Here is a 23,754-nt window from a genome sequence, read left to right as displayed (position 1 = left end):
GCATTTGACAAAGTTCAACATCCATTCATGATAAAAACTCTCAGCAAAATGGGAATAGAGGGCAAGTACCTCAACATAATAAAGGCCATCTATGAAAAACCCACAGCCAACATTATATTGAATAGCGAGAAGCTGAAAGCATTTCCGCTGAGATCGGGAACTAGACAGGGATGCCCACTCTCCCCACTGTTATTTAACATTGTACTAGAGGTCCTAGCCACGGCAATCAGACAAAACAAAAAAATACAAGGAATCCAGATTGGCAAAGAAGAAGTCAAACTGTCACTATTTGCAGATGACATGATACTGTACATAAAAAACCCTAAAGACTCCACCCCAGAACTACTAGAACTGATATCGGAATACAGCAAAGTTGCAGGATACAAAATCAACACACAGAAATCTGTGGCTTTCCTATATACCAACAATGAACCAACAGAAAGAGAAATCAGGAAAACAACTCCATTCACAATTGCATCAAAAAAAATAAAATACCTAGGAATAAACCTAACCAAAGAAGTGAAAGACTTATATTCTGAAAACTACAAGTCACTCTTAAAAGAAATTAAAGGGGACACTAACAGATGGAAACGCATCCCATGCTCATGGCTAGGAAGAATTAATATCGTCAAAATGGCCATCCTGCCCAAAGCAATATACAGATTTGATGCAATCCCTATGAAACTACCAGCAACATTCTTCAATGACCTGGATCAAATAATTCAAAAATTCATATGGAACCACCAAAGACCCCGAATAGCCAAAGCAATCCTGAGAAAGAAGAATAAAGTAGGGGGGATCTCACTCCCCAACTTCAAGCTCTATTATAAAGCCATAGTAATCAAGACAATTTGGTACTGGCACAAGAACAGAGCCACAGACCAATGGAACAGACTAGAGAATCCAGACATTAACTCAGACATATATGGTCAATTAATATTTGATAAAGGAGCCATGGACATACAATGGCGAAATGACAGTCTCTTCAACAGATGGTGCTGGCAAAACTGGACAGCTACATGTAGGAGAATGAAACTGGACCATCGTCTAACCCCATATACAAAAGTAAACTCAAAAGGATCAAAGACCTGAATTTAAGTCATGAAACCATTAAACTCTTGGAAGAAAACATAGGCACAAACCTCTTAGACATAAACATGAGTGACCTCTTCTTGAACATATCTCCCCGGGCAAGGAAAACAACAGCAAAAATGAACAAGTGGGACTATATTAAGCTGAAAAGCTTCTGTACAGCAAAAGACACCATCAATAGAACAAAAAGAAACCCTACAGTATGGGAGAATATCTTTGAAAATGACACATCCGATAAAGGCTTGACCTCCAGAATATATAAAGAGCTCACACGCCTCAACAAACAAAAAACAAATAACCCAATTAAAAAATGGGCAAAGGAACTGAACAGACGGTTCTCCAAAAAAGAAATACAGATGGCCAACAGACACATGAAAAGATGCTCCACATCGCTAATTATCAGAGAAATGCAAATTAAAACTACAATGAGGTATCACCTCACACCAGTAAGGATGGCTGCCATCCAAAAGACAAACAACAACAAATGTTGGCGAGGCTGTGGAGAAAGGGGAACCCTCCTACACTGCTGGTGGGAATGGAAACTTGTTCAACCATTGTGGAAAGCAGTATGGAGGTACATCAAAATGCTCAAAACAGACTTACCATTTGACCCAGGAATTGCACTCCTAGGAATTTACCCTAAGAATGCAGCAATCAAGTATGAGAAAGATCAGTGCACCCCTATGTTTATCGCAGCACTATTTACAATAGCCAAGAATTGGAAGCAACCTAAATGTCCATCGATAGATGAATGGATAAAGAAGATGTGGTACATATACACAATGGAATACTACTCAGCCATAAGAAAAGGGCAAATCCAACCATTTGCAGCAACATGGATGGAGCTGGAGGGTATTTTGCTCAGTGAAACAAGCCAAGCAGAGAAAGAGAAATACCAAATGATTTCACTCATCTGTGGAATATAAGAACAAAGGAAAAACTGAAGGAACAAAACAGCAGCAGAATCACAGAACTCAAGAATGGACTAACAGGTACCAAAGGGAAAGGGACTGGGGAGGATGGGTGGGTAGGGAGGGATAAGGGGGGGAGAAGTAGGGGGGTATTAAGATTAGCATCCATAGCGGGGTGGGAGAAAGGGGAGGGCTGTACAACACAGAGAAGACAAGTAGTGATTCTACAACAGGTTGCTACGCTGATGGACAGTGACTGTAAAGGAGTATATAGGGGGGACCTGGTATAGGGGAGAGCCTAGTAAACAAAGTATTCGTAAGTATTCGTCATGTAAGTGTAGATTAATGATTAAAAAAAAAAAAAAATGCAGTTCCTATGTGGTGACCTCTAATGAGTTCTACACAATAATATAAAGGACATATAAAAGTGTAGGCAAAGGGTCTGTTTGTGTTTATACAGAGGATCAAAGCCTAATTTGGCTACCCCGAAAATGAACTAAGATACGATATGAAAGAGAACTTCCAACATCAGCACTCTCGGGAAGACTCATGCCAGAAGATGATCATCAAAAAACCCCAACAAAGATCCACGCACTGCTACAGCTGTAGATGCACTCATCCCACCAGCTCCTGGACTTGCCATGGGAATGAAGGAGATATCTAAGCTGGCCTGTGCATACAGTAAAACAACAAATTTGACTGGATCTATACTGTTGGAACTCAACCAAGAATTAGGAGAAGTGCAAATTGTAGCGCTCCAAAATCTTACAACTACAGACTATTTACTGTTAAAAGAACATATGGGATGTGAACAGTGCCCAGGAATGGGTTGTTTTAATTTGTCTGATTTTTCTCAAACTATTCAAATTCAGTTAGATAATAACCATCATATCATTGATAAGTTTTCACAAATGCCTAGGGTGCCTAACTGGTTTTCTTGGTTTCACTGGAGATGGCTGGTAATTACAGGTATGCTTTGGTTATGTAACTATACTCCTATTATGTTAATGTGTGTGCGCAATTTAAGTAGTAGCTTAAAATATATACATGCTGAAGTTACTCTACAAGAAGATATGTCAAAGAAATAATCAATCTTCCCATGTTTTCTCCCGCCTGCTACTTCTATAGCTTTTCTTCTTCCTTCCTAATTACAACGAATTCTTAAATAGAATTCGTGCCTCATATCAAATTTACCGAGTATCATAACTCCTCCAAGTGGTAAAGATACCTCAAGACAAATGCTGGGCATAGAAGCCACAGGGCATAAATATGCAAAGAAATAAAAAGCTAACCATTTCAAACAATAAGGCTTCTCTCTCACTTACCAACTTAACATTTCCCTGTGTGGCCCCGGAAGATGACTGGTTAGCCAGAGACGGGTAAGATTCCTCAAGGGAGGAACAACCTAAGACAGGCACAGTCGCTGGGGGGTCATCAGGTGAGAAATTGGGGATCAACAGAGGTGAGGCTTAGAACCTCACCCCCCCTGTACTGAGAGAAATCTTCTGCATATGTGGATGTTTTATTGCCCTTGTCTAGCTTGGATTAACACATAGTCTACAGGCACACACCTGATCATCTACATTTGCTCTCTTACAACACTAAACTATGTTTTCTACCTTTATGTTGTATCTACCTACCACTTCAGCATCTTATTAAAAATAATAAAGAGAGAAATGTGGTATCCACATATAAATCAAGTATAAAAATCAAATGTGTATTCATATTTGAACTGACTGTTTATAGTTCATAATGCATGAGCAAAACCAAAAGTTTCTGTGATGACTGCCCTTGTACTGTTCACCATGTAACTTATTCACTATGTAAGAATTTGTTCTCCATGTAAGAACTTGTTCGTTATGCTTCAGAAGATTGGAGACTGACGAAAATTAGGCTTGGGGTGGATTAATGATTGTGCATTGAGCATTGACTCCCCTATACAGAATTTTATTGTTGTTAACAACCATTTGATCAATAAAAATGAGAGATGCCCTAACAACAACAACCAAGAAAAAGTACACACTTCCAATTGTAAAATAAATAAGCAACCGGGATGTAATGTATAGCATAAGGAATATAGTCAAAATATTGTAACAACTTGGTATGGTGATAGCTGGTACTTAGAATTATCATGTATATAAATGTTGAATCACTGTGTTGTACACCTGAAACTAATGTAATGTAATACTGTGTGTCAACTACCCTTCAATAAAAAATAATTATCTAAAAATAAAAAAAAATAAAATAAAATAAAATAAAATAAAATAAAATAAATAATGGAACTGTAATGGAATTGCTAGTCAACAATGGTTATCAAGCAACCATAAATACTATGCTACCCAAAGGGAAAAAATAGAGTAGAGATGAGCCATTTCTCGGGAGCCTGTATCATATGAGGCAGATGAGATTTACTCACACACATAGATGCAGGATGCACACAATGAAGGGGATCTTTCATTTTAAACATCCTTTTTACCTTGACTTTCTATTTTAATTTTTCATCTGATTTTTGAGTTGGTTGAAAATTCAGTTCCCAGACCCTTTGGTAGTCTCCCATGTCAGTCTGTTGGTCAATCTGGTTACCCTTCTAGAAAAATAAAATTGGTGAAATGAAAACATGTTATTCATTTCTTTCATGGTAATTTATCTTTCAATCTGAGAGAACAGTAGAATTTGGAAGAAAAACACAGTGAAGTGTGAAATACTGTAGGTGGTTCCTCCCCCTTTGTATCTGAGCAGCTTTAGGTGGTCAGGTCTTCTCTTAGCATATTCCTTCCAGCAGAACCTTCCAGAATGCTTCAATCCTTTGACTTGAAGGGAGGACAGGCTTTCCCACTGGGGTGGGGGGGGTTGGCAGCTGGCCGAGGGAGAAAGCAGAGGTCCGCCTGTATAATCCGATTTCATCAACTCACACTAATCACTACTGATAGTTGCAAAATTTAGCCTGGATCTGCTTAGTTAATCTAGATTGACAGGAGGTAAAAGAAAAGGGGCACAAGGACACAGAGACAAAGCGGGGAGAGCCAACCCTGACTTCCCAGCCTTGCTCTTTCTTCTGGGGCTTCTAATTTGCTCCCTTCTGGGGCTTCTGTTTTTCTTACCTTATAAACAGATGCTCCTGGTTGTTAGGAGACCAGCCTCTCCCAGAGCAGTTTCATAATAACAGGTGTGCTGTGAGTAGCTAGGACTGCAGAGCGAGCGATACTGACAGAGGCTGCACAGAAGGTACTCACAGGTACACACTGTACCTGAGACTATGTATTATTTATTGAAACTGAGCTCTGCATTTCTCTTTATCTTCTGGACAGCCCTGGAGCCGGGCGCCTTCTAAAATGGATGCCACCAGCAGCTAACCTAAAAAGGTCTCCTAAGTGCTACTTGCTTTCACTATTTTTCTACCTAAGTAATTGTAAGCTATTGCTAGCAGGCTTTTTATTAAAGCTTGGGGAGTAATTGGGAATTGCAACTGAGCAGCTGAAGGAGGAATTACTCTGTGATTTTTTGGACATTTCTACATGCATTCAAGTTCTAATGTTTAAGGAAGTACTCCACTCTGTATTTTGCGGCTCTATAGAAGATACTCATGTTGCAGCTTCTGTCTCCACATACTGAGTAATTATAGTAGTGAGTTGGTATGTGTGTGTTCACATGCTTAGTACCGAGAAGAAAAATGGGTTACCTGACGGTAATCTTCATTGCTGCTTATGATGGCTGTGTCTGGCAAACCAGGGAACTTTTTGCATTTGGGTAACAAAGCCATTTGGAACATACTCCATTGGATTTTCCGTGTTGGTGAAACTGTTGCTGGCCACCTCAGTTCTGCATGTTGCCATGCTAAAGACACCTAAGGGTAAAAATGTCTCCTGGGTAAGTAGATAATGATTGCATAGCTCTTAAAAATATTTTTGAAGTAGAAACACGTAATTTGAGAACACAAAGACATCTTGTGGTTTCATGTTAGTAGAAGTGTTTGGGAGACTTTCAGAAAGTATCTGCCTTAGAAAAGCATATAAATATCTTTTTAAGTGTTAGAAATCTTTTGGCAAAAGCATGATGGTGTGCTTGCTAAAATATGAACTATAAAGGCATGTAATCTCTAGGTTGGTTTTGCCATGCTTAAGTTGCTTTGGATTTTAAATGCATTAAATGCACACAGAATTTAAAATGCATTACTACATAGTCAAGGTTATACTTTTAAGATGTTTTTAATGCATACTTTTAATGTTTGTGTTTAATAAAGATAGTGTGGATTTCTTTTTGTGGTATTAAGACAAATTTTAAGGGAAAGATGAACAGTTTTCATTATTTAGGCATGTTGTTGCTAAGTTCCTTTTTTTCTTAGAAAAAAGATAGCAATGGATATTTCTCAATTTTACATGTCTAAATAATTTTTGTCAACCAATAACAGGCATGTATATTGAAAGTTTAACATTCCAGGAATAAAAGTGGCATATTAATTCTAATCAAATTTGACCTTTTCATGTTGTTTCAAGTTAGTTTCCTACCCAAAATACGAAATATGTCAGACTGAGCTCAAAATAATGAGAAAAATCTGTAAGGTCTTAAAGGAACAAGTGGCCTTCATTCCCTGCTACCATTTTTAGTGAGCTTGATGCATTCAGATTAGTAGGCCAGCAAAGGCCTTCTACTTGCCACATAAAGCTATGTCTCCAGCACCAGTGTTTTAGCTGGCATCAGCACATGCAACCTAACCACAGTCATCACAGATTTATTATTAGATGTGATTGTGGTTTTCTTATTAACTCAGGAAAAATAAATGAGTCCATCCTTTTGGTCAAGAGATAATTTTTATGACCTTAACTGGAAATTCACTAATTAGGTTATTCTTACTTTATATGAATTAGCACATTATTTGTCTGAAAATGGTGACTGATATTTTTTCTGTTATGGACAGTTACTCTTCATAGTATGTAATTAAAGAGATGTGTCTTAGTATAAAACACAACTCCCAAAACTATTTCCAAAGACTGACAAAATTTTTTCAAGTTGCTCATTTTTTAAAATTAATATTTTTGTCTTGGTATTGTAGCTAGTGTTGATTTTCATCCCCTCCTAATATGACCAAGGGGTACGATTCACAGAGAGATCCTTGGCCTAACCAGTGGAGCTCTTTCCTTTCCTGTACAAATGGCTCAAGCAGCTAATTCTTATGCCCAAATGGATGTGTGTCACTTTGTTCCAGTGTATAAACATCGAAGGAAGAGTAGTTTCAAAAGTATATGCCCTCCTTCTTATTAATCATCCTACAGGATTAATCCTCCCAAAGCAGTGCCTGCTTAATGGAGTGATTCGACCATAAGGGCAAAACTTGAAACATTTTATAAGCTCAGACCACTATTGGGTTTGGTTTACTATAGACTCAATTATGCTAATATTTTTTGAAAAGTTCAAGCTGTTGGCTAAAAATTTAGAAGCAGTTATATTAATAGAGTTAAAATACTTGTGTATTTTCTTGTTTAAAATGTAGGCTTACATGTCCCACTGTATAATGTTACTATATAAATGTCTCTCTACCACAGTTTGTCACCAGCAAGGTTTACAAGTTTAGTTACTGTGGCATTATAGGGAATACAGTATTTTGGTTGGTGTGTATTGATTGTGCAGTGAACAAGTAATATTATTGGTTTATTAATAGTATGAATGCCTTCTTTTGAGTATAGGATGTACACAGACTTTCACGTGTTGACCATCACTTCAATGTAATCGGTTGTGGTTGGTTTAGGCATTGAATGACCTTTCTCTTGAATTCTTTGGCTACATGGAGTGAAATGTGTCTGGTATCCCCGCCTTTGCTGTGGGCCAGTTTCCTTCTGAGCATTCATGTAGACTTGAGTTCAAGAAGAGCATGAACTGGGCCATCTCGCCTTGAACCACATAGTGAACCTTGTGGTGGTGACAGCAGGTCTCATCTCTCTACCCCTGGCTTCTCTAAAGTATTCCTTAGATACGCTTTGTCCCATATGATGAAAGCAACATAAAAACACACATTGCTGACCACCATAAGCTCAGAGCAAAACAGCATCTTTCTGTTCCTGGTGCCCACCTGTGGCAGCAGGTGTCGGGGCAGTTGCTTAAACCATGCCCGAGAGTTTCTCTGGCTGCAAAATGAACAAGAGGATATTAACTCCCTATTTCTCTGAGATGTAGTGAGGATTATCATGTCATCCTGCTATAAGGGTTCAACAATCTTTCAGCAAATATTATTGAGTAACTTCTTTATGATAGGCCAGGCACTGAGGACATAGCAGTGAATAAGATACTTGAAAGTCCTTGTCCTTTGTCTCTAGTGAAGGGAGACACAAAAAGCAAATATGTAGATAAGTAGTATGTAAGGTGGTGAGTAAAACAGGGATATGGGTTAGGAGGTGACAGAAATTGGAAGGGAGTATTGTAAATTCATTGATCAAACTTTAAGCAAAGACAATGAGAAGGTAACAGAGTCAGCCGCGGAGAAACATCAGAATCAAGCTATTCCAGCAAAGGAACTATTCAGGTGCAAAGGTCCTGGGCAGCAGTGGGCCCAGAGTATGTGAGGAATGGCAAGAAGGCCAGTGTGGCTGGACTGTAGTGACATTCTTAGAATTTCCTTATGTCCTTTGCATGTACTTGCATATCTTTGGTACTTGCTTCATTGGGGATTCCAAGACAGATCTAGATCCCTCTCTTCAAATCTTGAGGGAATAGTGGTTATGTAGAGGCTTCATAGGCCAGCACACCTGCACTCGCCACCTACATAAGGTTACAGACAGCAAGAAGGAAGGGGAGAGAAGTGATCGCCATGCCACATTCAAGCTTTACATAGGGTTATGGTCTTAAGAGTTCAGAAGCTTGTTTTTTATTTTTAATGTTGTTGGGACAATTTCACAAATGTGCATGATGTTGTTTTTGGAGTACAGACATTAGAATAAATGTTAAGGTAATGTTAAAGATGGTACTGAAGGAAGGTTTGGGAGGCAGGATCCAGACTGATGGAATGCAGCTCTCCCAACAGCAATTTTTACATTTTGTTAGGCTATGGTTAAGTACACAATTTGAAAATTCATTGTGGAATCTCTGTATATTCTTTGGCTGTTAAAAACTTTTCTAGAGGTCTGTTTTTTGAGACATGGTCATGTGGACATTGGCTCATGAATGCTGTATAGACCCCTTAAGGCAGCAGATCTGAATGACCTCCTTTGTTGAAAAGTCACTTTGCCCTGGAAATACAAAAATAACAGATTCTCCCTTAGGATCATGTCAGTGAATGAGCTCCGTTGCCATTCTTTTAATTCTCAGAAGCTTAAATCAGTCACACTAAACTCTTTGGTATTCCAAATCTGTAGTCCTTTCTGTAATAATTATTATTTTTGTATAATATATTTCACTAGCTATTGTTCCATTTTTGAAATTATGTACCATAAGAAACTAATAAAATTTATTTAAGGCAATGCAGTGAGGCCATAAAGAGCATCAGTGAATTACATTCATGTAACAGAGTGCTTGAGACAAAAGGAGTACTCAGAAGTTTAGGACCTATTTTCTGTTTCTTGGTAGAGATGCTCCAGAAAATGCATAAAGCATGCACATGCTATTATGTTATAAAATGGGGGTTATAGAAGTCGGCTAAAAGACTAACATGGAAAGTAAGCCCATTGTGTGCAGAGTGGGACACTTAATTCATCTCTGAAGTGGAAAAGCTGTTTTCCAAGAAAGACTCCAGCGCCTTACCTGGATCACGTGACCCCCTGAATCAGTTTCATCTTACTTTCATGTAGGTGTCTTTCTGAAATTGTCAAGAGTCACTATTCTTTTTTTTTTTAACCTCTCTGATCACTGTTGATGCATGTGTCTGTCTGGATCAATTTAAAGCTGCTTCTTCTTTATACTTTGCCAGAGATTTGCTTCTTGGTCTTGCTTCACTTGGTAGCCAAGTTTCACTGAAGCATCTCATCTCAGTCACTGGTCTTTCAGACAATAATAGTTTCTTAAAACATCCAGTTTTCTATTTTCCTTTTTATGCCTTGAACACCTATCACTCTCATCGGAAGTGTTGCCCTAATGTTATTTCCTCTGTGCTTTCTCCTTGTTGGGCCACAGAAGTTTTACTAAACTGATTTCAAACACCTGTGCAGGTTTTCCCTTTCAACTTCACTCCCAGCTGACAGGAAATTAGGGTGTGTCCGGTGATACAGATAAATTATTTACTTTTGCTCACAGCTGCTAAGAGTATTTCAGAAACTCACACATGGAGGGAGACAGTTTTTTCTTCCAATAAGCATTTTTTTCAGTAAATGGATGGGTTCTGTAGCAAGGCATGGAAACCTGAGAGATTACACCAGCTATCTCTAATAAATATAGATGTGGTGCTTAACATAGCCAGCCATAAATCGTAAGAGGTATGCATTTGTATAATGCCTGCCAATATTGTGTTTTTAACATTAACATGTGTACCCTTTAAAAATAATCGTAGTTCTAACTTAGAGAATATTCATACATTTGAAAGGGAGCCAGTCATCATTCTCTGTCTCCACACTAACACTTTTCCCCTGATTTTCTGTTTACCATTTCTGTTACTGGTGACATTATTCTCCCATGTCACCAAATTTCAAAACCTTGTTGACAGTGCACTATCATGGGGACAATAGGAACTTTGGAGAAAGATTCTGAGTTTAAATCCTGGTTCTTCTAGCTGTGTGACCTTGGACAAGTTACCAATCTCTGAGGCTCAATTTATTCATCTGTAAAATGAGGATAATAAAACTTTTCCTATAGGAGTAGTTAAAAAATACTGTACATAAAGTGCTTATTATAGTGCTAGCATGCACAAGTAATTTGTTAATGTCTAATTTGTTCCTGTTGTCCTTTCCAGTCCTACAGCTGTCACACTAATTCAGGGATTTCTTGTCTCGTACCTACTAGACTCTGCAGCAGCCTTTGTAGTGTGTGCTAACTTCCAAACTTTCCCTTCTGCAATCCTTTCCAAACACTTGTGTTCAGTAAGTTCACTTCAGTCCAGATTTTCCTCAGTTCTCTGGCAGACCAAAGCCTTTACAGACTCCTCACCCTCCACAGATAGAGTTAAATTAAACATGCCTGAACCCAACTGATTCCCGTCACAGAGAAGACCAAGGGGTCCACCGTCAGAGACTGGTGGCTGAGAGCCAGAGGCCCCTCTGCCTGCCCCTGCAGCTCCTTGCTCTTGGATTTGAGCCCTGGTCTTAGATGAGATGAGCTTCCAGCCTGTGGAGTTTCTTTCCCAGTTTGCTGTGACAGCATCTCTAGTTCTGATAGAGCTAATGTCTGGGAGTGAGGGAGTCCCTACCCCGTGTGGGGTTCACACTCATTACATGCCATTGTGTCACGCTGGGGTGCAAACAGGTTTTCCCTTGGGGCTGGCATCTCTGCCTGGGTGTTCCTGGGTCTTCAGATCATGCTCTGAAGGCCATCAGAGCGTGGATAAGGAAGGGTGAGGAAGATCGAATAAATATCCTCAAGTCACTAAGTGTTCTGTTGAGTTCTTCCCCTTTTACTATTGGGGTAAAGGTTAAAAAAAGCTCAAGCAGGGTCATGACAGATATCTTTTAAAATCTAAACTTGAGGGCACTATGTTCTGACTAACCAAGAAGTGTGACATTTCTGGAAGAAGGTGTTGATCTGTCATCATTTGTCTAGATGCCCCTGAGGCCTTTAAGGCCCAGGCATGGGAAGGCCAACTGTGACTTTTTCCCCAAAGATGAAAAGGTGGTAGAGTTTCCCTGGGTTACCAAATCACACTATGGTCAAAGGGGTCTGAGTCTGCATCCTGTTTGAGGATTTCATTCCTACTGCCCAGCCTTCATGCAGTCTGGTTGTGAGTGACCACTCTAGTGGGCATTAGCTGCCTTGATCAGCAGGGTCGACCCTTCAGAAAACACAGGCACACACACACACCCTGCAATTCCGCTGCTTGGGAGAAGGGCAGGTGTGGCCCATCCTTGTCTATAGGTGGAAGGTAAAAGAGAGGTAATAAAGACAGGGTGCTTCCTTCTACCTTGAAACTGCTGTGTGGGCTGGGTGGGGTGGGGCCCTGTGAGCAGTTAGATGGAGACATCCTCAGAGATGCTGCCTTTGGAGAAAAGGTTGGAAAGATCCCATTGTGAGTGATTTCAAATTGAGTTACCAAATAAATGTTAACCCTGTTTCAGGGATTCATTCAAACTAGGGTGACCAGAAGTCCCATATTATGCCTGTTGCTCCACAGCAACTATTAACAATGTCTTCTTTCACTTTCAAAAGCGTTTGCACAGCACACTCTATGGTCACTCTCATTGTTAGAGCAGAGTAGAGGTGGACGATTGCAGTGCAGAGGGCAGGGAGAAGGACCGGGGCTGGGTGAGCTTTCCCCAGATGGCTCTGCAGCTTGAACCCTGAAGTGGAGTGGAGGGGAGTGGGCATTCGCCTGCGACTCACTGGCGTTAGGCAGGAGGCATCAGCTTTGTGACCTTGGCAGGTTAACCAATCTCTTCAAGGATTACCTTCTTTACTGGTGAAATGGGGATCATTATGCTCACCTTACATGGTGGTAGTGAGGATTAATCACAAGAATGCAGGAAATATACCTACGGGCAACAAGAGGGATCATAACAACAGTGAGCAGGGATTTCACCTGGCTGCCGTGCTGCATACAGTGACCTCTGATGCCAGCCTAGGTGTCTTAGCCTGGCCTCGGAGAGTGTCTATGTCTGGACTCAGTCTACATTTCTGGCCCACTTCCTACCACATCCATGAGTAGGACCTCTACTTTTCTGAACATGTGTGCTGCGTTCACACCCTGGCACCTCTGCTCCCACACCCCTGTAATTTAATTGCTGTTACTATTGTACCAAAGTCAGTACTAAGTCTTATCAGTGAAGGTCATGTGAAATAAGAGCTCCTAGAGTGACCCTCACTACGTGTATGTGTAGCCCTTGTGTAAGATAAGTTTGCATTTATGTCAGTAAATCCAACAGAACATACTACATTTCAAACTTCTAGATTTGTGCAATGTCCTTGATGATTAACATGTTTAAAATGTAACCAAAATCTGTTTGTTTTTACCATCAACACTGATGCAGTGATTTCTGGGAAAAAATTAGCAGGTTATTCAGAACACACTGGGGAAGAAAGCAAGATGGGATTTGTCCAAAAAACTAATGCCAATCCAAGGAAGTGAGACAGTGAGTAAAGAGCACTATTTTAACTTGCATTCTACCAAAAAATTAAGGTGAGATAGAAAGTATCCAAATGCAAAGGAAGCCCCACTCCTTTCAAAAAAAGGAGACGTCTGTGATCAGGAGTGCAAACGTATCAGTATTCCTCTCGCCATGGAAGTTTGGCATTTTTATCTCAGCTCCATTCACTAGTTTCCAGCTCTTGAATGTATGATGGTTATTAATTTCCCAAGTCAAAGAGTGAAATGAGCTGACTTAGTGCTTTCTGGGAGCATGAAGGAAAGCACGTGAAGGGGGATGACAAGGTTCTTCTGTCTTCCTTCTGATTAAACAAGCCCCTCACAGTAAATCCGCCAAGCCTCTTCCTAATGTACAGGCAAGACAGGACTATTTCACATTTCCTGGAGATAGGAAATCAAGAAAATAACCCAAGTTAAGCATTCTATTTAAATTACCATAGTCTTAAGAAATGCTGGGAGTAAAAATGTTACCAATCTGTCAAAGCAGAAGGAAGAAATAGCATTCTCATAGATTTCTTAAAGTTACCAGCATCGGGCATCCCATCTTGATGCAAGAGAAATCACAATGGAATCACTCATCTGGGAATAGAAGTGTTGAGGCGGCTCTGCAATCTTGTCACAGTGATCCCCACAACCTACACTGCAGGGGTGTGAGTACACTGGCAGGACATCTGTGGCTGCAGCGAGCTTCTTAGCTGCTCGCAGGTTTGAACAGCAGCAACACCAATGATTGCACATATTTTTTATTGTGAGTAACAGTCAGGTGTGGGGTAGACTGTTAGACTGGCTGGCAGATTGCAACCGTGTGCCATCTGGGCTAAGCAGAGAGCCTGCTTCCTCCTGGAGCTCTCTCATCGCTTCCTACCTGGCCGCAGGTGTCCTTTAAGCTCTGACAGCTTACGGGGGTCCCTCTGTGGTCTTCAGTCCCATGGCAGAATTCACAGTGAAGAAAGTCGAGCTGAAACCTTGGTGGCCACTGGTGGTGCCTCTGGAGATGAAGGAGTAGAGTTTATTTTTGTTTGGTTTTGTTTTTCCCTAAAGGCTGTGTGGGAGTACAGACAGAAAAGTAGGGATGTGAGAAATATTTGAGAGAGGGAGGAAAAAAAAGGAAGAAGAAACACATCTCAGTGCCCACACTGGCTTCTCTGCCTAAGAGCCAATACTGAGTTTGGCCTTACAAATGATGACAGCTCACATGAGTGGTTCAAAGGCAACTTCTCCATCGTGTAAAAACACTGCGGAGATGCCAGGGTCCTGCCTGGAGAGGAAGGCGATCCATCTGGGAGCGCGTGCGTTTCTGCCCTTGGCTGGTTGTGGCGCTAGTTAAGCTCATCTTCATGAGGACAGTTGTTTAGTCTTGACCCATGGGGTAGAGTCATATCTGGTCTACTCCTACCAGTGAAGAGCAAAAATGGTCTCCATGAGAGAACCCTCTACTATAAAACATTTTAGACATGTTCTTCTTACTTTATTAAGATGAACATGAAGTTTGTTCAAGCTCTAAAATCTCAGTGTTTTAAAACCAGAATTGCAAGTCATGGTGGCAGTGGACAAGTGTATTTCTCCCTACACAGTGGGCAGGTGTATTACTTCAAATGAGGACATCAGCCACCCTTACCATCTCAGGGAATGGAGTGTGCCAAAAGTATGAAATAACGTTTGTTTCTACTGAGTTGAAAAAATGGCTTGTTTTCCCAAATTTCCAGGTGAAGGATGTGTCTGTGCTCATTTTCACTCCTTTTTTTTTCCTCCAATGTAACCTAAACCTGTTAATATCTATATTGAGCAAGGCTGACATGGTTGCCTGGCAACCTAGCTTAGTGGGCTTGCAAGGCACCAAAGCAAGAAATCAAATGTGCCTAACAAAACCTTGATTTATGCTGCCGTTGGGCAGAAAATTTTCCTTCTGTTCTCTGTGGATTTTTACTCTTAACTTATAAGTAGGTCTTTCAAAATGTTAACTCAGCCATATAAGGAGTTTAAAAATTAAGGCATGTTAGGTAACATTTCAGTGTAGTTGAATGAGTATGGAGGGGACATCTCTCTGCTCTTCCTTAATGAAGACAGGGGTGTCCTTTTCTTTATAGGTCATCTTTTACTTTCCACTCTCACTTTTTCTTACCTCTGTAGAAAGATGTGTGTATATCACTCTTGGAATAAGATGTAATGGAAGTTGAAGTGTCAACATTGGGAAAAAGGTGTTTGGGATTAATTACTGCCAAACAAACATTTTTGTATCTTACATAAGGAAGCAAAAAGGAGAGAGAGAGTTAAAATGACTTTTATTTTTCCTTATGCAGATTTCTTTACCTTTCTGTCCTTATCTACATTCTTTTCTTATATTCTTCCCCATGGAAACTTTATCACCTCTAAAATTAAGACTAAGGAAATCTTTTGGATTGAAGAAAATGAATATCACTCATCTAATAGACAACATAGGCTGTGTAACTGAAGCAGATTTTGAAATTTAAAGCTCACATTATTTTATTATCTCAGTTGTTTCATAGTTCACATTTTATTAGGTAAGTTCAATATTCAGAGGAAAAGTAAAGTAACGACTGAATCAAATCCTTTTCAAAATAAGGTTGGGAATTAATATAAGGTAAAGCAAACAACTGGATGAAGTGAAGATGTGGGTAAGTCTGACAAGGGTGAGAAGAGCAGACTGGTGGGATGAACATAGTCATATCTGTGGTAATCTGCATGAATCCTCAAAATCTCCACTGAAAATATCTTTTGGTTCCTCCATCATGGAGGAAGTCAGTCTTTCATTATTACTTTGCTATCAAACCGTCATTTATATCTATTTGACATTCTTCTTTCTTTTAGACTTACTCCATAGTTGGTATGAATTATGGTTTTTCAAGACAAACTGGAAGTCCAGATTTTATGTAAAATCTTCTCATCTGTAAGTGTTGACTTCAGTGGAAACTAGCAACCTCAGTGCTCTGCAGACCAAATAGAACATGCCTGGAAGCCAGGATTTGTCCATGGTTTGCCACTGGGTGACCCCTGATGCAGGGGGAGAAAAGAGGAGGCACCCAAAGGAATCCTCACATGTGAAGAGGCTGCACATGCAAGTGAGGTGCCATCAGGCAGATGGGGCAGGAAACGGGATCCCGCTTGATGCCATAGTAACCAAGGCTGGAGAGGATCTCAGGGGAAACAAAGGGGGTACCTCCTGGGTCCAAAGTGACCTTCATGAACTAGCATTTGTGGTCTTAAAAGAGGAATTTCAAGGGTTGGTAATAGTCAAGCACAGATGCAACGAGTTATAAGGAGTCTGTGGGTAATGAAAGTAGAAACAAGCCTGCATTCATATAGTCTGCATTTTCCAGAAGGAGGAAGTAGACCACAATCATTTGAGGGGAAGTAAGTGGAGGAAAGATGTGGGCATATTTTGTAGGCCGAGAACAAATGTCTGGAGCAAGTGGCTTAAGAGAAGAACAAATACAGATATCTAGAGTTAACTTTTGGAAGAATTAAGAATTTAAAGGGAAGCAAAACGCATGGACGAATATGTAAAGTGTTTCCGCGTGTGGTTAAAGTTGTGAAGTTTGGGTTGACATTTTAGCCAATATATCTGGGTTGGAGTAGAAATGAGGTCCTCGGAATAGGAGGAGGAGGGCATCTTGAGATAGGAGGAAAAATGGGAAAAGTTTATTATAAAAGAATTGTATAAAAGAATTGTAAGCATTATTGAGACTCAGTGATGGCTCATGGTAGGCATAGTCAATAAATATGTATTATATGAATTAAAAGACAGTGACAGGGTGGGAAGAGGGTCATGCAATTTGATGTCATGGACTTTAAAAGATGTGAGGTCACTCATAGAAATGAGTGGGAAATGCTTTGGAAGTGGCAGTAAGGAACTTGTCTCTTGTTAAAAATATAAAAGATAAAAATTTCCAAATCAGTTATAATAAAAGAAATATAATTAATTCCAACATTTGCTACCCTGCAGGAGACAAAGAAGGAGGTTTGATTTTTCCATCAGAAGCATATGCTTATTTCACAGCTTCAGTCAAATAAGCCAAAAATGTGGTTGGTTATAATCTGAATAATCAACACTAAAATCTTTATATTTTCATGCTTCTGGAAAGACTGTTATAAAATGGCAAATATGTTTTAAAATTGTAACGTTATGAAAGCATCTAGTGATTCTTGGGTTACCATTCAGTTTTCCCACAAGGTCACTTTCAGCAGTTCATGCGATCTGGCATTTGGGGTCATAATGAGTAGCAATTTGGAATGCATCAGCCTGCCAGAAACACCTCTGAGAGAGCCAGGGACAGGAGCCAGCAAAGCTATGGAAGGCATAAGGTATGCTTGGCACCTTTGGCTCTTGGCAAAATGAGTCAAGCGTATGACTTGACAACATTTTTGGGTGAACAAGTTGTCCCTTGTGTATGATATCATCAAGTCACTGATGTGTATTTGCTGATGTCAGCCAGAAAATAAAGCACATTCAAATATGTAATGTTAAAACACAGCAGTGTTTGAATATACACTTACTATGATTCTCATTTTGGTTTGGAAGCATTGCAGGATGCCCTTATCTTTTCTTCTTTTTTAGGTTTATGCCCTATAAATGTTTTTCCCCTCGGTGCTAACACTTTTTTCACTAAAACTGTAATTTTCAATATTGAAGAAAAGTGAAATTGCTGTCTGACATGTTCCCCAAAATTTAAAATATCAGGTGGTAACTTTCTGGACTAAGTCTGTTATATTTTATATGTGTGAAAGAAGGAAGGGAGAATGACTTTTGGATTTCATAAAAAGGAAATATTCAGACACAAAGAGGAAGTCAGAGTCAAAACATGTCCAGCAGTTATATCAATACCAGGCTGCCAAGAATTTGTATATTGAAGCTAGAACTTGCCTAAGTATTCCCCTAGAATGGGAGGACAAGAGCTTCTAGGTCAGAGCCACATGGTGATGCCATCATCCATCCTGTCCATCCCAAGGGCCTGAACATAGCAGACCCTTAAGACACTGATTTTATTTGATCTGTGAATTTCTATTTGTTTCAGAAAGGTTGTCCTGATAAATAGTCCACTGAGAGTGAAGAATCATGTATTTTTTAAATGCATATAATAAATGGGTTATTGATTAGACAGTTAGGATGGAGATAGATGTTGAAAGGAAAGGAGCGACACACAGCAGCAATTCACTGGAGAATTCCGCTTTATTGGGGAAAGGTGCTGGGTTACATAGGAAGGGGCATGGGGTGATTGAGGTGTTACTTCTACGGGGCTGGTGGCTATTGGCTAGGTGCTGGGAGTGGGAGGGGGAGAGAGGTGATTGGTCTTTAGGTGGCGCCGTCGGGAACTGAGGACCCGGAAGAGAAGCCAGAAGTTCGCCATCTTAGTGTTGGGGGCCCTTCAGATGTGTCATCTAAAAATTAACACTAGATTTGCCGGTTTGAAATAAATAAAACAAAGATATCTCTGAGACCTGTTGTTATATGAAGAAATACTTCAATAATTAGTCAGTACCTGCTATGTCTACTAGGGAACCCATGATAAAGTCTTAGCTCTCAAGGAGCTTGGGGGTGATAGAGGCACAAAATAGACAAACAAATCAATATATAATATGGCAGGTGTTTCAGAAAGATGGAAGTAAGGTAAGGAGATAAGGGATGATGACAGATCAGGGAATAGGATGCATTTTTCTTTTTCTTATTTTTTAAAAATTTTGTATTAAGGTATTATTGATATACACTCTTACGAATATTTCACATGAAAAAACAATGTGGTTACTACATTTACCCATATTATCAGTCCCCACCCATACCCCAATGCAGTCACTGTCCATCAGTGTAGTAAGATGCCGCAGATCCACTATGTGCCTTCTCTGTGCTACACTGTTCTCCCCGTGATCCCCCACACCATGTGTACTAAACATTAATACCCCTCAGTCCCCTTCTCCCCGCCTCCCCACCCACCCTCCAAAGCCCCTCCCCTTTGCTAACCACTAGTTCATTCTTGGAGTCTCTGAGTCTGCTGCCATTTTGTTCCTTCAGTTTTGCTTCATTGTTATACTCCACAAATGAGGGAAATCGTTTGGCACTTGTATTTCTCCTCCTGGCTTATTTCACTGAGCATAATGTCCTCCAGCTCCATCCATGTTGTTGCAAATGGTAGGATTTGTTTCTTTCTTATGGCTGAATAGTATTCCATTGTGTATATGTACCACCTCTTCTTTATCCATTCGTCTACTGATGGACACTTAGGTTGCTTCCATATCTTGGCTATTGTAAAAAGTGCTGTGATAAACATAGGGGTGCATATGTCTTTTTGAATCTGAGAAGTTGTATTCCTTGGGTAAATTCCAAGGAGTGAGATTCCCGGGTCAAATGGTATTTCTATTTTTAGTTTTTAGAGGAACCTCCATATTGCTTTCCACAATGGCTGAACTAGCTTACATTTCCACCAGCAATGTAAGAGGGTTCCCCTTTCTGCGCATCCTTGCCAGCATTTGTTGTTCTTAGTCTTTTCGATGCTGGCCATCCTTACTGGTGTGAGGTGATATCGCATTGTGGTTTTAATTTGCATGTCCCTGATGATTAGTGATGTGGAGCATCTTTTCATGTGTCTGTTGGCCATCAGAATTTCTTCTTTGGAGAACTGTCTCTTCATATCCTCTGCCCATTTGTTAATTGGGTTATTTGCTTTTTGGGTGCTGATGTGTGTAAGTTCTTCATGTATTTTGGATGTTAACCCCTTGTCAGATATGTCATTTACAAATGTATTCTCCCATACTGTAGGATGCCTTTTTGTTCTGTTGATGGTGTCCGTTGCTGTACAGAAACTTTTTAGTTTGATGTAGTTCCTTGAGTTGATTTTTGCTTTTGTTTGCCTTGCTTGAGAAGATGCATTCCAGAAGAAGTTGCTCATGCTTATATTCAGGAGATTTTTGCCTCTGTTGTCTTCTAAGAGTTTATGGTTTTATGATTTACATTCAAGTCTTTAATCCATTTCAAGTTTACTGTTGTGTATGGGGTTAAAGAATAATCCAGTTTCATTCTCTTACATCTAGCTGTCCAGTTTTGCCAACACCAGCTGTTGAAGAGGCTGTCATTTCCCCATTGTATATCCATGGCTCCTTTATCATATATTAATTGACCATATATGATTGGGTTTATATCAGGGCTCTCTAGTCTGTTTCATTGGTCTATGGGTCTGTTCTTGTGCGGGTACCAAATTGTCTTGATTACTGTGGCTTTGTAGTAGAGCTTGAAGTTGGGGAGCATAATCCCCCCAGCTTTATTCTTCCTTCTCAGAATTGTTTTGGCTATTCAGGGTCTTTTGTGGTTCCATATGAATTTTAGAACAATTTTCTCTAGTTCAGTGAAGAATGGTGTTGGTATTTGGTAGGAATTGCATTGAATCTGTAGATTGCTTTAGGCATGATGGCCATTTTGACAATATTAATTCTTCCTATCCATGAGCACAGGATATGCTTCCATTTATTGGTATCTTCTTTAATTTCTCTCATGAGTGTCTTGTAGTTTTCAGAGTATAGGTCTTTCACTTCCTTGTTTAGGTTTATTCCTAGGTATTTTATTCTTTTTGATGCAACTGTGAATGGAATTGTTTCCTTGATTTCTCTCTCTGCTAGTTCATTTTTGGGATGCATTTTTCTACAGGGCAATCAGAGATGCCTCTCTGGCTAAGGTTAATGTTGTTCCAGGAAGCTAGAATTTGATGTGTCACTCTGATAATATTCCAAATTGATGACAGTGCTATGAATTCCAGGCCTGTTTATAGATGTTCAGTTGCACAGTTTCTAACATTTGTTTTATTTTCAAGTTGTTTATTCTCAACTTTAAGTAGTTCAGCTTTTTCTTTGTTTTATGTTGTACTTTGAAAAGTGTGTTGGGAATCTCAGTCTTTGAAATTCTAGGACTTGCTGATTAAAGTTGGATTTTGCAGTTCTTAACATTTGTTATCCTCTCTAAAATTAAATCTACTTTGATGTAGTAATTAGATTTACTCTATTTGTATGCCAAGAAAAGTTATGTCATACAAAAAAATTAATTTTTAATTTAGACATAAAATATGTAGGTTATTTCTTTAATAATCTCTTTCTGGAAGTCTTTGTCAATTTTTTCTCTCCCTTCACTATCTATATTTTTTCTTACTTTTAAAAATTCTGGCCACAATACATGCGTATAAGGAAAAATAAAGCAAACAGCAGAAGGATAGAAAATGATGTAAAAAAATTGTCCACTCTGCAGAAACCCCCTCAATTTTTTATTTTTTATTTTGGTGTCATTAATATACACTTACATGAGCAACATTGTGGTTATTAGATTCCCCATTATCAAGTCCCCACCACATACCCCATTACAGTCACTGTCCATCAGCATGGTAAGATGCTGTAGTGTCAACTACTTGTCTTCTCTGTGCTATACTGCCTTCCCCGTGCCCCCCACTCCCACATTATGTATGCTAATCGTAATGCCCTTTATTCCCTTTATCCCTCCCTCCCCACCCTTCCTCTCCAGTCCCTTTCCCTTTGGTAAATGTTAGTCCATTCTTGAGAAACCCCCTCAATTTTATTCCTAATGGAAAGCCACTGTTAAGAAACTTTAGAAATTTTAATTCATATAGTGGCTACCAGTATAGATGTGTTAGTTTATCTGCCATTTAATAATTTACTAGTATTAGACACTTTGAAAGATGAGGAATTTGAAATACACTACCTCCCACCTATGTGTATCAGTTATATTCTATTTTGAAATTAGAATTAAGCCTTTAGCTTCATCCTATAGTATAACTTCTAAAATTGAAACCTGAGAAATGGCATTTACAACATCATCATTATGAAAAGATCACTTTCATGTTGAATCCATGGAGGACAAAATATATTCTAATTTCATTAAAACTTGCCCCTCAGAGATGACTCTTTCCTGTCTCCTAACCAGCAGATTCATCCTTAAAATTTCCTCTACTTCTTGACAGACCTGTTCAACTGATAATGTGGTTGATATCCCATGAAGTTCTTGTTCTTGGGTTATTTTTGTTTTTCTGGAAAACCTTTAATTAAAAATATAGATGTATAATTAGTGCACTTTCAAAAATGTCTTCATTTTGATCTTATGCTTATTAATAAATTTTCTAGGTATGGAATTCTAATTTCAAAATATATTTTTCCCTCACTATTTGTTTTCATTGTCTTTCTTCAATCATGTAGCATTGCTGACGTGAAACCTAATATCAACATGATCCTTTTCTTTTATAGATAATTTCATTTTTCCTGTCTGGGAGCTTTTTATATTTTCTCTTTATCCCTGAATTTCAAATTTTTCACCAGGACAAGTCTCAGTGTGAGTCTTTTTCTCAATCATCCTGTTTAGCATTGGGTAGAAGTACACTGAAACACATCTATTTTTCTTTTATTTTTCTCCACTCTCTTATATGAGAAATGTTAAAACACTAGGAACTATCCATATTTCTTAACCTTTTGCATATTTTCTATGTTTTTCTTTAGTTATACATACCTCCATTTTAGTTTTCCAGTCCATCCATTTTATTAATTCTCCTGGCCATTCAATTTTTTTATGTGGGCAAGTATTTTCACTTCCAAGAACATTCTCATCACCTCCTTAGTACTTTATCGTTGCTTCCTGTTCTTGTGCTATGAATGCAATAATCTTTGCCTCTCTGAAGATATTGATTTGGATGTTTTGTTTGTTCAAATCTGCTAAGGTTCCTTGCTTTATTTCTGTTTCCTCATGGATCAGTTTTTGTATTTGTTTATTTGGTGTCTTCTTTTTTCAAATGTTCTTCATTTGTTAAATGTCTGTTTTTTCTCCTTCACTCATTCATATTTGTGAATGGTTTCCTACATTGGTTCATATAGGCAGGTGCGTGGAGTCCTCTGTAATTTTTTAGTTTTGTGTCCCAGCAGGCACATCACGGTGGAGTTGGAAAGTAAACTGTGGTTCTGTGCAGGTGAATAGGACTAGGTGACAGTTGGCCTTCCCTATAGGGTGTGGAATAAGGGAACTGCCAAGCAGGAACCCTGCAACTGCCTGACTTAGGGTGACACAGTTCTTGGAAGGTATTGAAATGGTATCCACTGAGTTCTAGAGAACTCTCATGACTGACTTTTCTCAGTGTTCAAGGTCAAGCCCCTGAAAATTACTAAGAGATGAACAAGTGACTGCTGACCTCTAGAGGAGACTCAGTGCTACGAATGATCATTTTTCTGTACTAATGACAGCACTGCCATCAGATGGCGTAAAGAATGTGAACAGGGATAGTGCAAGTGAAGCACATAGCCCAGTGCCTAGCCCATTAGTAAGGACTCGGTGACTGTTACCATTTACTGTGGCTGCTTTCAGTAAAGTGCTGTCAGTAAAACACATTCATATTTGCATGAGACAGAAACGTTTGTGCTTTTCTTTAGATGATTAGTATTCTATCTCCCCTATCTTGCCCTTTGTTTTGAGTAGTATTTTCTTAAGCTGGTATTACAATAATAATTCAGTTTTATAGCAGAGTTTCCATGATTGAGATTTTAGATTGGACG

General features: G+C 39.3%; 1 protein-coding gene across 8 annotated transcripts in view; it reads left to right on the top strand.

Annotated features, from left to right (window-relative positions):
* CACNB2 (calcium voltage-gated channel auxiliary subunit beta 2) overlaps positions 1 to 23,754 on the top strand; it is a 419,726-nt gene that overhangs the window by 182,714 nt on the left and 213,258 nt on the right. The window contains exon 1 of one of the 8 annotated variants that reach the window (XM_036881151.2): positions 5,220 to 5,870. The exons of the other annotated variants lie outside the window; for them this stretch is intronic. Coding sequence (XP_036737046.2) covers positions 5,835 to 5,870 — 36 coding nt within the window. The 5' untranslated portion in view covers positions 5,220 to 5,834. Of the gene's footprint in view, positions 1 to 5,219; positions 5,871 to 23,754 lie in introns of those variants that run through there. 8 annotated transcript variants of the gene reach the window in all.

Source organism: Manis pentadactyla, chromosome 3, assembly GCF_030020395.1.
Source record: "Manis pentadactyla isolate mManPen7 chromosome 3, mManPen7.hap1, whole genome shotgun sequence".
NCBI classification, from domain to species: Eukaryota; Metazoa; Chordata; class Mammalia; order Pholidota; family Manidae; genus Manis; species Manis pentadactyla.
This window is presented reverse-complemented; position numbering and strand designations above follow the sequence as displayed.